The following is a 13,299-nucleotide window of genomic DNA, read 5'->3' as shown; positions in this document are numbered from 1 at the left end:
AGGCCACGCGGGAGTGCCCAAAAGCATTCGGAGGTGTTTTGAGTGTGATTGGAGGTGTTGGGAGCATTTGGGAGCATTTGGAGGCCATGCCACGCCGCTGGGCAAGTGGGAGTTGAGAGTTGCAGGTGATGAAGTGGACAAGGCCATTGGAGCTGTGAGTTTTGCCACCTGTTTACTGGATCCATGTCCCTCCTGGCTGGTTTCGGCCAGCAGGGAGGTGGGTCCAGGAGATTGTCAACGCTTCTTTGGGGAGGGGGTCCTTCCCGGCTCCCTACAAGGAGGCACTTGTTCACGCTCTCCTCAAGAAGCCTTCCCTGGACCCAGCCATCCTTAACAACTATCGTCCAGTCTCCAACCTTCCCTTTATGGGGAAGGTTGTTGAGAAGGTGGTGGCACTACAGCTCCAGTGGTCCTTGGAAGAAGCCAATTATCTAGGCCCTCAACAGTCAGGGTTCAGGCCCGGCTACAACACAGAAACTGCTTTGGTTGCATTAATGGATTGTCTCTGGTGGGCCCGGGACAGGGGTTTATCCTCTGTCCTGGTGCTTCTTGACCTCTCAGCGGCTTTTGATACCATCAACCATGGTATCCTTCTGCGCTGGCTGTAGGGGTTGGGAGTGGGAGGCACTCTCCTTCAGTGGTTCTCCTCCTACTTCTCCAGTCAGTCACAGTCAGTGTTAGTGGGGGGTCAGACGTGGACCTCTAGGTCTCTCCCTTGTGGGATACCTCAGGGGTCGGACCTCTCCCCCCTGCTATTCAATATCTACATGAAACTGCTGGATGAGATCACTCAGGTGCATGGGGTGAGGTATCATCAGTACGCTGATGATACCCAGCTGTACATCTCCATCCCATGTCCAGTCAACGAAGCAGTGGAAGTGATGTGCCGGGGCCTGGAGGCTGGATGGGTATGGATGGGTGTCAACAGACTCAGACTCAACCCTGATAAGATGGAGTGGCTGTGGGTTTTGCCTCCCAGAGACAATTCCATCTTTCCATCCATTACCCTGGGGGGGATTATTCACCTCCTCAGAGAGGGTCTGCAACTTGGGTGTCCTCCTTGATCCACAGCTTACATTAGAGAACCATCTTTCAGCTGTGGTGAGGGGGGCGTTTGCCCAGGTTCGCCTGGTGCACCAGTTGCGGCCCTATCTGAACTGGGACTCACTACTCACAGTCACTCATGCTCTCATCACCTCGAGGTTCGACTACTGTAATGCTCTCTACATGGAGCTACCTCTGAAGAGTGTGTGGAAACTTAAGATTGTGCAGAATGCATCTGCGAGAGCAAACGTGGGCTTCCCTAGGTATGCCCATGTTACACCAACACTCCACAGTCTGCATTGGTTGCCGATCAATTTCCGGTCACAATTCAAAGTGTTGGTTATGACTTATAAATCTTTGGCGTGGAGCTGCCACTGGTCTGGTTCTCTCTCCAAACTGGTTTTCGTATCTGGCGGCACGGTCCTGGGCAGATGAGATTTTAGTCTCGATGGTCAAACAGTTCTCGTAGAGTTCATTTAACATGTTAGATGTTGGTTGGCATGTCATCTCATGCACAATTCTGGGTTTCAGGCCATCTTGGAACAGTTCCATGAGGGCTTGCTCATTCCAATTCAGGGGTGTGACTAGTTTCTGGAAGTTGGAGATATGCTCTGAGATGGTCTTATTGCCCTTGTGGAATTTGCGTAACAGAGTGATAGTGTTTTGTACATGCATGGGGTCTTGAAATTCTTGTTCAAACCTCTGGCGAAAAGCCAACCCCCTACTTAGGAAGAAATCCCTATACCATTTCATTATTGTTGAGTTCATTCTTGTTCAGTGCAGAGCTCTGGGCACTTTGATTTGGAAAACGGTTGGAAGGAGGAAATGATTCCCATCTTTGCAGATAACCCAGACCTGGTTAGGGTACGTACAGCACTACATTGACAGTTATCAAAATTAGAACAATCTAAAATCCTGTTTTAGCAAAATGAATTTAAAATGGTGAGTATGTGAATAAAAATACATTGCAATTGCATTTGGGAGGGCTTGGCTTTTCCAATGCTTTCTGACTATCCAAAGAGAGATAGTGTAGAAGGCATAGGTAATGGAACTGAGAGACGATTATCAAGACAAGGTCAGCTAAAAGTACTACTGATTTACAGTATATGACACAGCTTTCCTAATCTGTAACACACTGAAGGACTGACTGACAAAAAGACAAAGAAAAAGAAAAAACAAATGAACAAATCATGTTATATATTTTTAGGAAAAGGTATAGGTAAAGGGTTGGTCAGACATGACCAAGCCAAGGGGTGATGCACATCTTTCATTCTCAAATGAAGAGCCAGCTTTGTCTGAAGATGCTTCCATGCTCATGTGGCTGCCATAACTGTATAAAGATGCATGGAACATTGTTACAGTCCCACTGGACTGGTAACTATTTATCTACATGCATTTACATGCTTTTGAAATATTAGGTTCCAGGTTACACACAGAGAGACAGATGCTATGCAGTATATGAATATGGATATGGATATGGATATGGACAAAAAGCAGGAAACAGTTTTAACGCTCCTCATAAGAACACCTTTATCACATCAGATGTCTATATGATTTCCCTCCTCCAAATCAGAGATGTACATTTCTTTAAATTAAAGACTGTGTATAATAATAATTTGTCTCATTAATTTATTCAATGAGATGGAGGAAAAAATTAAAGTTGAACCAATGTTCATGTTGATATTTTATCTTTTCTTCATATATAGAATGTTATCTGTCTCTCTCTTTCTCTTTTTCTCTTCCATCTATCCCATTTATCTATCTCTAAGGGATCTTACATTATCTAGTCAGAAGAGATAATTCAAATACATACAATAAAAAATTAGAACATGAAATATAACATTAACATTAATAGTAACAAAAACACACATCATCAATAGCCATTGTCTTTAATTTAATATAAAAATAAAATGTTTTTGAAATTAACATGATTAAATATGATTAATTCAAATAGTTTGACTTATTTTAGAAACTGTACTATCCAATTATTATAGTTCAAAATCCACATGTAATGAAGAAATATAAGCTACAACACATAAAACATACCTTCAAAGTATGTGATTTTATAGTGCATGTAAACCGTAAAAAAATAGACACCAACAAAAAGAACCTTAATGTTGTTTTGGCATCAGATGTTCTTTGGTGTTCATGGCAGGTCTCAGGATAATAATGTAGCATTTGGGGATAAAGATGCAGCCCAGTAAGCCCATGCTGGAGGCCAAGATGGAGAAGGTCTGCACAGCTACCATGTATTTCCCCTTGGTACTCAGATATGTGGGAACAAAGGAGATCCAAACACTACAAAAAACCAACATGCTGAAGGTGATCAGTTTGGCTTCATTGAAGGCCCCTGGCAGATTTCGAGCCAGAAATGCCACCATGAAACAGATGGTGGCTAAAAAACCCATGTAGCCAAGAGCAGAGTAAAACATAGTGACAGAGCCCTCATTGCACTGCAGCAGAATATGTTCTGGTTGGGAATGAAAGTCAGAATCTGGGAATGGAGGAAAGATTCCCAGCCATATCATGCATATGCCTACTTGAATACCAGAGCAAGTTAAAACAATAGAGTTGGCCAGACCCTTCCCCAGCCATTTACTCATGATGCTGCCTGGCTTTGTGGCCAGAAAGGCCACCACCACCATTACAGTTTTGGCCAGCAAGGAAGACACAGCAACTGAGAAAACAATATTGAAAATGGTTTGTCGAAGGAGACATGTAATTTTCATAGGACGACCAATGAATAGAAGGGAGGTCAAGAAAGAAAGCAAGAGTGAAAGCAGGAGGATGTAGGTGAGTTCACAGTTGTTGGCTTTCGCTATCGGAGTTTCTCGGTATTTAATGAAGATTCCCAGAATAAAGGTAGTGGTTAGAGACAAAGCAATGGCAAAGAAAGCCAGGATGAGTCCCAACAATTCTGCATAGGATAAGAAGCTTATATTTTTGGGAATGCACTGGTCTCGTTTCTTATTGGAATACTGGTCATCTGGACACTTTTCACAATGGACTGCATCTGGAAAAAATAGTTAGCATGTATCTGTTTCTGCAGCTATAGGAGCATGAAAACCGTAACAGAAAATTTAGAAATATGATGTAATATTTCTGCCCAGGGATATTCATATGACACAACATTCCTTAAATTACAATCAACAGTATTTTAAAAGGCTGAAGATGGATGTGATTATCAGCTCTCCAAACATGTCCTCTCTCCCAAAGCCAAGTAAGAAAGTAACAACTCAATAGAAAGCAGCAACCTTTCATTATTTATTTAATGCTCCCCTCATGATACCAAATTTGGTGTTAGTGACCAGTCAAAATTTTGTAGATGTCTTCATGTTTTTCTTGCCCCTTTATCAACTACCCCGTCAAATCAATAGAGAATAATGATAGTGTCCTGATTTTTGTTGTTTTTGGAACCACCTACTGTACCTTTCTGCTCAGAGAATGTTCCTTCCACACAGAGAGAACAGTCATAGCAGCAAACTGGGGCTCCTTCTCTCACAAGCTTGGTATAACCTGGAGAGCAACTTTCTGTACATCTTGAATAAGGCACTATCTAAACATAAACAGAAAGGCAATGAATTAGAAGGATTTCCTGAAATCAACTGGCTTCCAGAAGCTCAGGAGTACATTGAGCAAAATGAGTCAAGGAGTAGTGGCATGTACCTTAATTACTCTACTTGCAAGGGATAAATGAAAGGACATTCTCTTTCTCTATCAATCACCATTGTAGATCCCAAAACAGACTCATTGCCTTGTTCCCCTTCCAAAAGGAATGTAGTTCCATTGCAAAAGGTGTTTCTCCTTGGGGCATGTATGAGAATTCTATAACACATATATATTTCTCTATCTTCGCTTTCTAAAAAAACCTTCAACACCACATTCTTAATGATATCTTTCATTTATGAAATTCAACAGGATAAACCCTTCATATCCTGGATTTCTCCCAAAGGTGCTTTTCCAAAAGACAACTGACCTTTATTTTCACTTGAAGACATTTCAATTCACATTTCATAAGCTTCTTTATTTCTGACAGAATGGTGGTGGAGTATGGAAGGATTTGTATTCCTTGCAGTTATATCATCATTAACAGTCTTCCTGAAAGTGGTTGAGGCCACTTGGGATTTATCAGTGCCCCCAGGGTCACTTGAATAGTGCGAATGGGTGTGAAGCCTTTGTTCAACTGCTGAATCTATATCTTGTTTGCAACACACTCTTTTCAGCAATTCCAAATCTTTCCATCCTCCACCATTCAGTCAAAACTGAAGAAGCTTCTTGGATGAGAAGCCAAACAACATCAAGTCCAGGTGCCTTTTGGAAAAGCATCTTTGGTACAACCATGACCTGGATGACTGAGAATCTCTGTAGACCTTCTGGATTTTCTCGTGTTGAAAACAAGATAATTTGATATACTATAAATTATGGTAACATATTCCAGGTTAATAATGTAGATTACAAATATTGCAATACAATACAGCAGATGACATTTTGTGACAGATCATTGTAAAATCTCTAAAGTAAAATAATATCTAATCAATTAAATATGTTCTCTTATTTGGAAGTTATCTCAATATGCCTCAATAAGAATTATTTCTGAGCAGAAAAATTTCCAGATATGGAGATACAGTAAATAGAAGAGCAAAATCCCAGCAGCCTCAATTACATTGTTAAATAAAGTTGGCCATTGAATGGCACTTTGATTGACAGAAATCTTGACTTCTTTGGAGCCTTGACTTTCTACATTCCCAATTTTCACCCCCACATCTGATTCGTTGGAAACTGATGTCCACTGCATGATATCAAAGTCACCAACAGGAACTCCATTTTCATCAAAAGAAATCCCATTTCTTGAGATATTATGATGTTGGAAGTTTCTCAGGAACCTATGAAGCTATAGAAACATAGCGGGGAAATCATGACAATCTGAGCTTTTATTCCATGTTTTTCTTGCTAAAATTCTGGATTGGAGGTCATCTGAATAATTCAACCTGTTCAAATCACCACTACAATCTGAAACAGATTGATTCAGCATTTCATTGGAAGCTTCTTTCAGACATTCTCCAGGAATTTTCAGCTATTTTTCAAATATTTATCACACATTCTTGAAAATATGGAATAGATAACACTATCACCATCAGGTAGCTTTGTAACTGGCTGAAAAATTATATTCAATATATAGCCCTCTGTGGAACGTCATCCACATAGAGGGAAGAAAGCAATGAGGTGCCCCAAGCTTCCATTTTAGGCCCAGCACACTTCAATATCTTCAAAAAAGATCTAGTTGAGGGAATTGAAGGAAAACTCATCAAAATAGCAAAAAACTATAAGTTGGCAGGAATAGACAACACCCCAGAATCAAACACAAGATCCAAAAAGACCTCAACAAATTGAACATTGTCCCCTACCTATCAAACTGAAATTCAACATAGATAAAAAATAAGGTTTTACCTTAGGCAAGAAAAACCAAAAGTATAAATACAGACTATTTGAAACTTGGCTTAATACCAGTAACTGTGAGAAGGATCGTGGAGTTTTAATAGACAATCACTTAAATGTGAGCCAACAATATGTGGCAACAGAAAAAAATGCCAATGGAATCCTAGGCTGCATTAATAAATGGATAGAATCAACACCACAAGATCACATGAAGTTCTAATATCACTTTACAAAGCCTTAGTAATACCACATTTAGAATACTGCATTCAGTTCTGGTCAATACAATATTAAAAAGATATTGAAACTCTGGAAAGACAGCAGTGATGAGCAACAAAAATGATTAGGGGGCTAGAAGCTAAAACATATGAAAAATAGTTACAGGAATTTGGTATGTATAGTCTAAGGAACAGAAGGAATAGGGGAGACATGATATCACTTTCCCAACATTTGAGAGGCTCCTACAAAAATGAGGGGGGGTCAAAATATTTCCCAAAGCACCAGCAGGCAGGACAAGAAACAGTGGTTGGACACTAATGAAGGAGAGAAGCAACCTAGAACGAAAGAAAGATTTCATAGCAGTGTGAGCAATCAACTAATGGAATAGCTTGTTTTCAGAAGTTGTGAGCTCTCCATCATCGGACGGTTTCAAAAAGAGACCTGAATATCCATTTGTCTGAAATGGTTTAGGGTCTCCTGCTTGATTGGACTATAGCTTCTAGTCCAACTCCTTTTGGTTTCCAGGAGAAATCACAGGTTGTTTAACTTTGGAAGATTTTTCTGAACCATCTCTCTCTAACTCACTCTTCAATACCACTAACTAGGCAACTCCTTTGGAATATCTCACCCCTGTCTACATTTAATATAATATTGAGGAATTGGAAGGGGAGAAACAATATGAACCTCAAAGGAGAAGACTTACCTGCCATGGCTGTATAACCTGTGCTGGTTGATGGTATCCAATGTTTATTCTCCTCTTACTCCGTTGGGAGGAAGAGAAGGCACTGAGGACCCAGGCCACAATTTGAATTATTTGGAAAATACTGGAGGAATACTGAGATAGGATTCTTAAAGTAATATCATGGGTTGGGAATTCCCAATTCTCTTTTTCTCTACATTTTTTCCAAACTTTCTTAGATGACACAGGACTTGAATAAGAACATTGGAATGCTTCCTTTCCATACAATAGGGCCATAGATGCATAAGAATTAAAGTCATAATACTCAATCCTTCTCTTTGTCTGGATGAGGAAGGAAAACAACGCATATTTATTTCGGAGATCCACTGAGAGGTCAAAAGCTTTGACACTTAAAGCTGTCAAAGTTGTTACAATCCATACCCTTCCCACAATGGATTTATCAATTATTTGTATTATTGCTGCTAACATTCCTGAGGCCTGAGAATCTAGTTGGCATACTATAATTTTTATTTGACTCATGATAAGAGAACGGAACATTTCCTTTTTTTCTTGCATGACAGTATCTCCAGCACTTGTCTGCATATTTGCTTCTGGGACGGTTCCTGAGAGGACAATACAAATCCCATTTCTTAGGGCAAGAACTTCCAAATGTCTCTTGAAGTTTTCTCCTTTTTCATTGTTCTGAGAAAGGAGGCCCATCCACGTCCATTGGAAGTGCAAGAGCAACTTGACAATTGCTGAGTAAGGAGGTTCTTGGTTTGGGGTCATCCGATATGAAAAAGGGAAATGATGATTTTGCTCAACCATCTGGTTGATGACACTATAGTTGATCTAAGATAAAAGAGAAGGTATTGGTAGTTTGTGGCAGTTTTAATGATAAAAGTCCAATGGTAAATCTAAGGGCCTTTCCCCATTGCTGAGAGATGTTACAAATGATAACTGCATGAATTTTGCTAGTTTCACTGATGTTCTGTCCTGTTGTCTTGTATGCTCCATTTGAAACCTGGGAGCTCTGAATTATCTGTGGGTGATGTTCATGGGGGTTCCTCATAGAGCATACTGTACTTTTATGGTCCCATTATAACTCTGTGGGTCACTCATCCACTCAGTCAATTAATCAATCAGAATACTGCTGGAAAGTCTTCTAGTCCAACCACCTGCTCAAGCAGGAGACCCTAGTCCAGAGGTATCAAACTCAAGACCCAGGGTCCTTAGACCAAGCCTGCAGGGCCACTCTAGAAATAGAAAAGGGACAGCCTTCAGTTCCTCTGTCAGTGAAAATGGAGCTAGAGAAGACCGTGCATGGCCCCCTGAGCTCCGTTTCAGTTGGCAGAGGGTTGGAGGAGGCTATCCCAACTGAAAACAGAGCTCTGGAGCCTTTTTCCCTGGCAAACCATTTCGGCCACCACAAGTGCCCCTGACACAAGTGATGTCAAGATAAACACCCCCACCTTAGCCACACCTTCCTCTGAGGTCAAACACAACACTGATGCAGCCCTCAATGTAAGCGAGTGTCACCCCTGCCCTTCTCCAAACCCTTGTTTAAGCAGAGGACCCAATACCATTTCAGACAAGTGACTGTTTCTTAAAATAACCCATTGATGAAGCACCTACAACTTCTTAAGACAAGTTGTTCCAATGGTTAATTGACCTCAAAACCACTTCCTTCCTTAATTAATTTCCATCCATTGTTTCTTGCCTTGCTACCTGGTGCTTTGGAAAATAAATTTACCTCATCCTCTTTCTGTCAGCCTCTCAAATACTGAAATACTGATATACATTCTTGAAATATCTTTTTCACAAACAAATTAATTTATCATAGATTATTACTGCTTATTTTATTGTTTCATGTGTTGAGTTTGAAATATTGTTTGTTATATGCCGCCCCCAAGCAATTTTTTAATAATAGTATATTATTTCATTCTCTTCATTCATATAGTTGATTTCAAATATTTTTATATAAACTTTTTGTTATTGTTATTATTATTAGTTGCAAAGTCATATCCGACCTGTTGTGACCACAGGGACAACATTCCACCAGGCCATCCTGTCCTCTACCATCCTCTGGAGCCCATTTAAGCTCATGCCTGCTGCTTCAGTGACTCCATCTAGCCACCTCATTCTCTGTCATACCCTTCATCTTTTCCCCTCAATCTTTCTCAGCATTGGGCTCTTTTCCAGTGAGTCCTTCCTTCTCATTAGGTGGCCAAAGTCTTTGAGTTTCATTTTCAGGATCTGGCCTTCTAAAGAGCAGTCAGGGTTGATATCCTCTAGGACTGACCAATTTGATTACCTTGCAGTCCAAGGGACTCACAGGAGTCTTCTCCAGCATCATTCTGCTAAACAAATAATTCTCTCACTACTGTCAAACTATTTACAAAGTTTGCACTACTATTAATCTTCTCATCATTCCTATCACCCATATCCTCCCACAAATGATTGTATGACGGTAACTTGCTTGTATCCTTTTGATTTACCTTGACTGGTTCCTATGGTGATTTGACTTATCATTGTTGTGCCTTATGATTCTTGATGAATGTATCTTTTATGTACTCTGAAAGCATAGGCACCAAGATTGTGCTTATTGATTTTGCTCCAATCACACTTGGCCAATAAAAAAATCTATTCTATTCTATAATCATCTCTTGGGTTGTTTGAAAAGTGTGTTTCCTATGACCATCGTATTCTCTTGGAAAATTCTACCAGCATTTGCTGTGCTTCATTTTTTACTCCAAGGCCAAACTAGCCCATTATTGCAGTTATTTTTTGGCTCCCTACTTTAGAATTTCAATCCCCCATGATAAGGACATCATTTTTTGGTGTTAATTCTAGGTGGTGTTGTAGGGTTTCATAGAATTTGTCAACTTCAGCCTCTTCAACACCAGTAGTTGGGGCACAGACCTGGACTACTGTGTTGTTGAATGCTTTGCCTTGGATTCAAACTGAGATCATTCTGTCATTTTGGGGATTGTAAAACAGTATTGCTTTTTCTACACTTTTATTAACTATGAAGGCTACTCCATTTATTCTGAGAGATTCTTGCTTGCAGAAGTATACATGATGGTTATCTAGATTAAATTCATCCATTCCTGACCATTTTAATTCGCTGATTCCTAAGATGTTGATGTTCAGTCTTGTCATCTCTTGTTTGACCATGTCCAGCTTGCCTTGATTCATAGATCTTACATTCTAGGTTCCTATGTGTTGTGGTTCCGTCTGAGGCCCCTCCGGGAACGGCTGACCTTCTGTCGGTTTCCAGCTCAGAGGGAGAGGCTGAGGAACAGGAGGTGCAGACAGACGAGGAGGAATCCCAGGCTGAAGAAGAGGGAGGACAGCCAGAGTCCCACCAGGGGGAGCTCTCCCCAGCAAGCAGCCTGGATTCCTTAGAGGAAAGTGCACAAGCCATAATTGATCTGCGACAACGAAGAGCTACTCAGAGACGGAATCAATTGGCTAAAGTGGAGCCGCCCCGAGTTTGCGGAGAGGGGCGGCATATAAATCCAATAAATCTAATCTAATCTAATCTAAATACTTTCAGCATTAAAGTGGCAACAGCTGGGTTTGGGTGTGGTGCTCTTGGGAAAGGCTAAAAGGCAGACCCACCCTTCCTGGCTTGTGGAGTTTTATCTTTGAGAGTCGTGGGACCTGACTGTGAACTTTGGCGTCTTGAAATCCTGGTTTGTGCCTTTGACTATTGAAACCTTGGGGGGGGGGTGCCAGCAAGAAGCTTGCTGTATTGTCTGGACATCAGGACCCTGCTGTACCGTATTATAGCCTGTCTGTTGGGAAGAACAGGTTTTCCTCTGTGCTTATTTTTTCCAGTTATAAAATACTTTTGGCTTTTACCAGAGTGTCTGGCTGTTTTTTCCAGTTGGTGTTGAGGTCTGGGGGAACCCAGACAGAACAGTATAAAACTCCACCAACCACCAGACACCTGGTGCTCATTTTGGAGGGGTGGTTTGGTTGTTGTTTTTCTTGCTCTCTGCTGCTGGTTCCTTGTTGGACATCTTTTGCTTGTTGGCTTCCTGTTTTTGCCTGCCACCATGGATGTTTCTGCAGCTGACATGCAGGCTGTCTTTGCAGAGTTGCGAGGGGACATTGCTCAGTTGACCCAGACAGTCCTGTTATTACAACGCCAAGTGGAGGTTTTGTCCCAGGCGGCCCCACCCCAGGCGGCACCTGTGGTACCTCCTCCAGCACCTTTGCCCAGAAGGAAATGTTTTGTGGCGATGCCGGAAAAGTTCTGGGGGGACCGGCGGCTGTTTTCTGCGTTCCAGAGCCAGGTGCAGCTTTTTATCAATGCTCAGATGATGCACTTCCCAGGGGATGACCACAAGGTGGCATTTCTGTGTAGTTTGTTGGCTGGCCCTGCAGCATCGTGGGTGGCACCTTACCTGGCCCGGGATGACCCGCTACTCCAGAACTACAACGCTTTCTGTGACCTGCTGCGTCACCAATTTGCGGACCCGGTGCAGGAGCAGACGGCCACGCGGGCGCTGAAGCAATTACGCCAGGGTTCGCGCCCCCTGGCGGACTATATGGCTGACTTTTGGTCTCTGGCCGGGCAAGTCCAGTGGAATGAGGCTGCCCTGATCGAGGCCTTTCAGGATGGACTATCAGACACGATGTTGGATGAACTGGTGCATGAAGTGATGCCCGGCACGTTGGACGCTTTGGAGCGGCATTGCTTGGCAATAGAGGCCAGGCTGTTGGCCAGGGAAGTCCGTCGAGCGGGACGGTCCAACCCCCGTGCGTCAGGCGTCCCGCCGACACCTGTTCCGCGGCGGGGGTTGTCGACCGTAAGTACCCCGGCTCCGGTCCCTGCGCCCCGACGTTTTTCACCAGCGCTGCCTCCACGCCTGATGGATCGTGTTGCTGCCGGGGAGCCGATGGACGTGAGTTACGCCCGACCCCGACAGACCCCGGAGGAACGAGGGCGTCGGCGGGCAGCTGGGTTGTGCTTCTATTGCGGGGCCCCGGGACATTTTGCTGTCGTTTGTCCCCACAAGAGGCGGAGCACGGTGGCTGCCGTCGTTCCCGTACCCTACAGTTCTCCCGTGCTTCCCATGGCGTCCCCTGTGCAGTTACAGGAGACAACCCCTTGTGTCCCCGTCCCTGTCCTGAACTCTCCGATGGCGGGGCCTTTGTCTGGATTTCCTCCGTCGCCGGAACGATCGGGAAATGAGGGGGGCCCGGCTTGGTGGCAACACTAGGTCGGGCGGGGATCCCACTTTCTTCTGACTCCACGACTCCCGAATTCGGACCGTTTCGACACCTGACGCTTGCGGTGACTCTGCATATCGCGCAACGGACTCAGACTTATCCTGCGTTGGCCCTCGTGGATTCGGGGGCGACGACGAACTTCTTGGACGAAGCCTTTGCCCAACGTCATTCCTTGCCCCTTTGTCCTGTTACCCCGCCATTAACTGTGGAGACTATCGATGGGCGGGTTTTGCTGGCTGGTCCCATCCGTTTCCAGACCCTGCCGGTGCGGATGTGCATCGGAACTCATGAGGAGGCCCTACAGTTTTATGTTACCAAGGGGCTTCATTTTCCCCTCGTGTTGGGGTTGTCATGGCTGCGTGCACATGACCCGCATGTGGTGTGGTCCCAGAACCTGGTCACATTCTCCAGTTTGCAGTGCGTGGACCATCACCGACATGTGTGCGCAGCCCACGGCCCAGTAGTTCCCGCGATCCAATTACCCCGTTGCCTCGAGGAATTCGCCGATGTGTTCAACGAGAAGGAGGCGGATCGGCTACCACCGCATCGGACGTATGACTGTGCCATCGACCTGCTCCCTGACGCCAAGCTCCCGGCTGGTCGTTTGTACTCCATGTCCGAGCCGGAGCTTGTGGCCCTCAAGGAGTTTGTGGAGAAGAATTTGGCCAAGGGATTTATTC

At 43.5% G+C, this 13,299-nt stretch overlaps 1 protein-coding gene across 1 annotated transcript; it reads right to left on the bottom strand.

Moving 5' to 3' along the window:
- Nucleotides 1-3,155: 3,155 nt before the first annotated feature.
- On the bottom strand, nucleotides 3,156-12,788 carry LOC139159324 (vomeronasal type-2 receptor 26-like). Its single transcript, XM_070736646.1, has 5 exons — nucleotides 12,639-12,788; nucleotides 7,400-8,227; nucleotides 5,708-5,935; nucleotides 4,474-4,600; nucleotides 3,156-4,057 (listed from the first exon to the last, which is right to left on the bottom strand). The coding sequence occupies exons 1-5, from the start codon at nucleotides 12,786-12,788 to the stop codon at nucleotides 3,156-3,158; spliced, it is 2,235 nt and encodes a 744-aa protein (XP_070592747.1).
- Between the last annotated feature and the right edge of the window lie 511 nt (nucleotides 12,789-13,299).

The sequence above is a fragment of the Erythrolamprus reginae genome, chromosome 2, assembly GCF_031021105.1.
Source record: "Erythrolamprus reginae isolate rEryReg1 chromosome 2, rEryReg1.hap1, whole genome shotgun sequence".
Taxonomy (NCBI): Eukaryota; Metazoa; Chordata; class Lepidosauria; order Squamata; family Dipsadidae; genus Erythrolamprus; species Erythrolamprus reginae.
Note: the sequence above shows the minus strand (reverse complement) of the source record. Positions and strands in the feature narration are given on the sequence as shown.

Coding starts and splice junctions, on each gene's coding strand:
- LOC139159324 (XM_070736646.1), bottom strand. CDS start 12,788: ATGACGTTGGGCAAAGGCTTCGTCCAAGAAGTTCGTCGTCGCCCCCGA. Junction 8,228..12,638: donor CCGAATTCGGGAGTCGTGGA/GTCAGAAGAAAG, acceptor CTTTTATCTTAG/ATCAACTATAGTGTCATCAA. Junction 5,936..7,399: donor AGGTTATACAGCCATGGCAG/GTAAGTCTTCTC, acceptor ATGTTTCTATAG/CTTCATAGGTTCCTGAGAAA.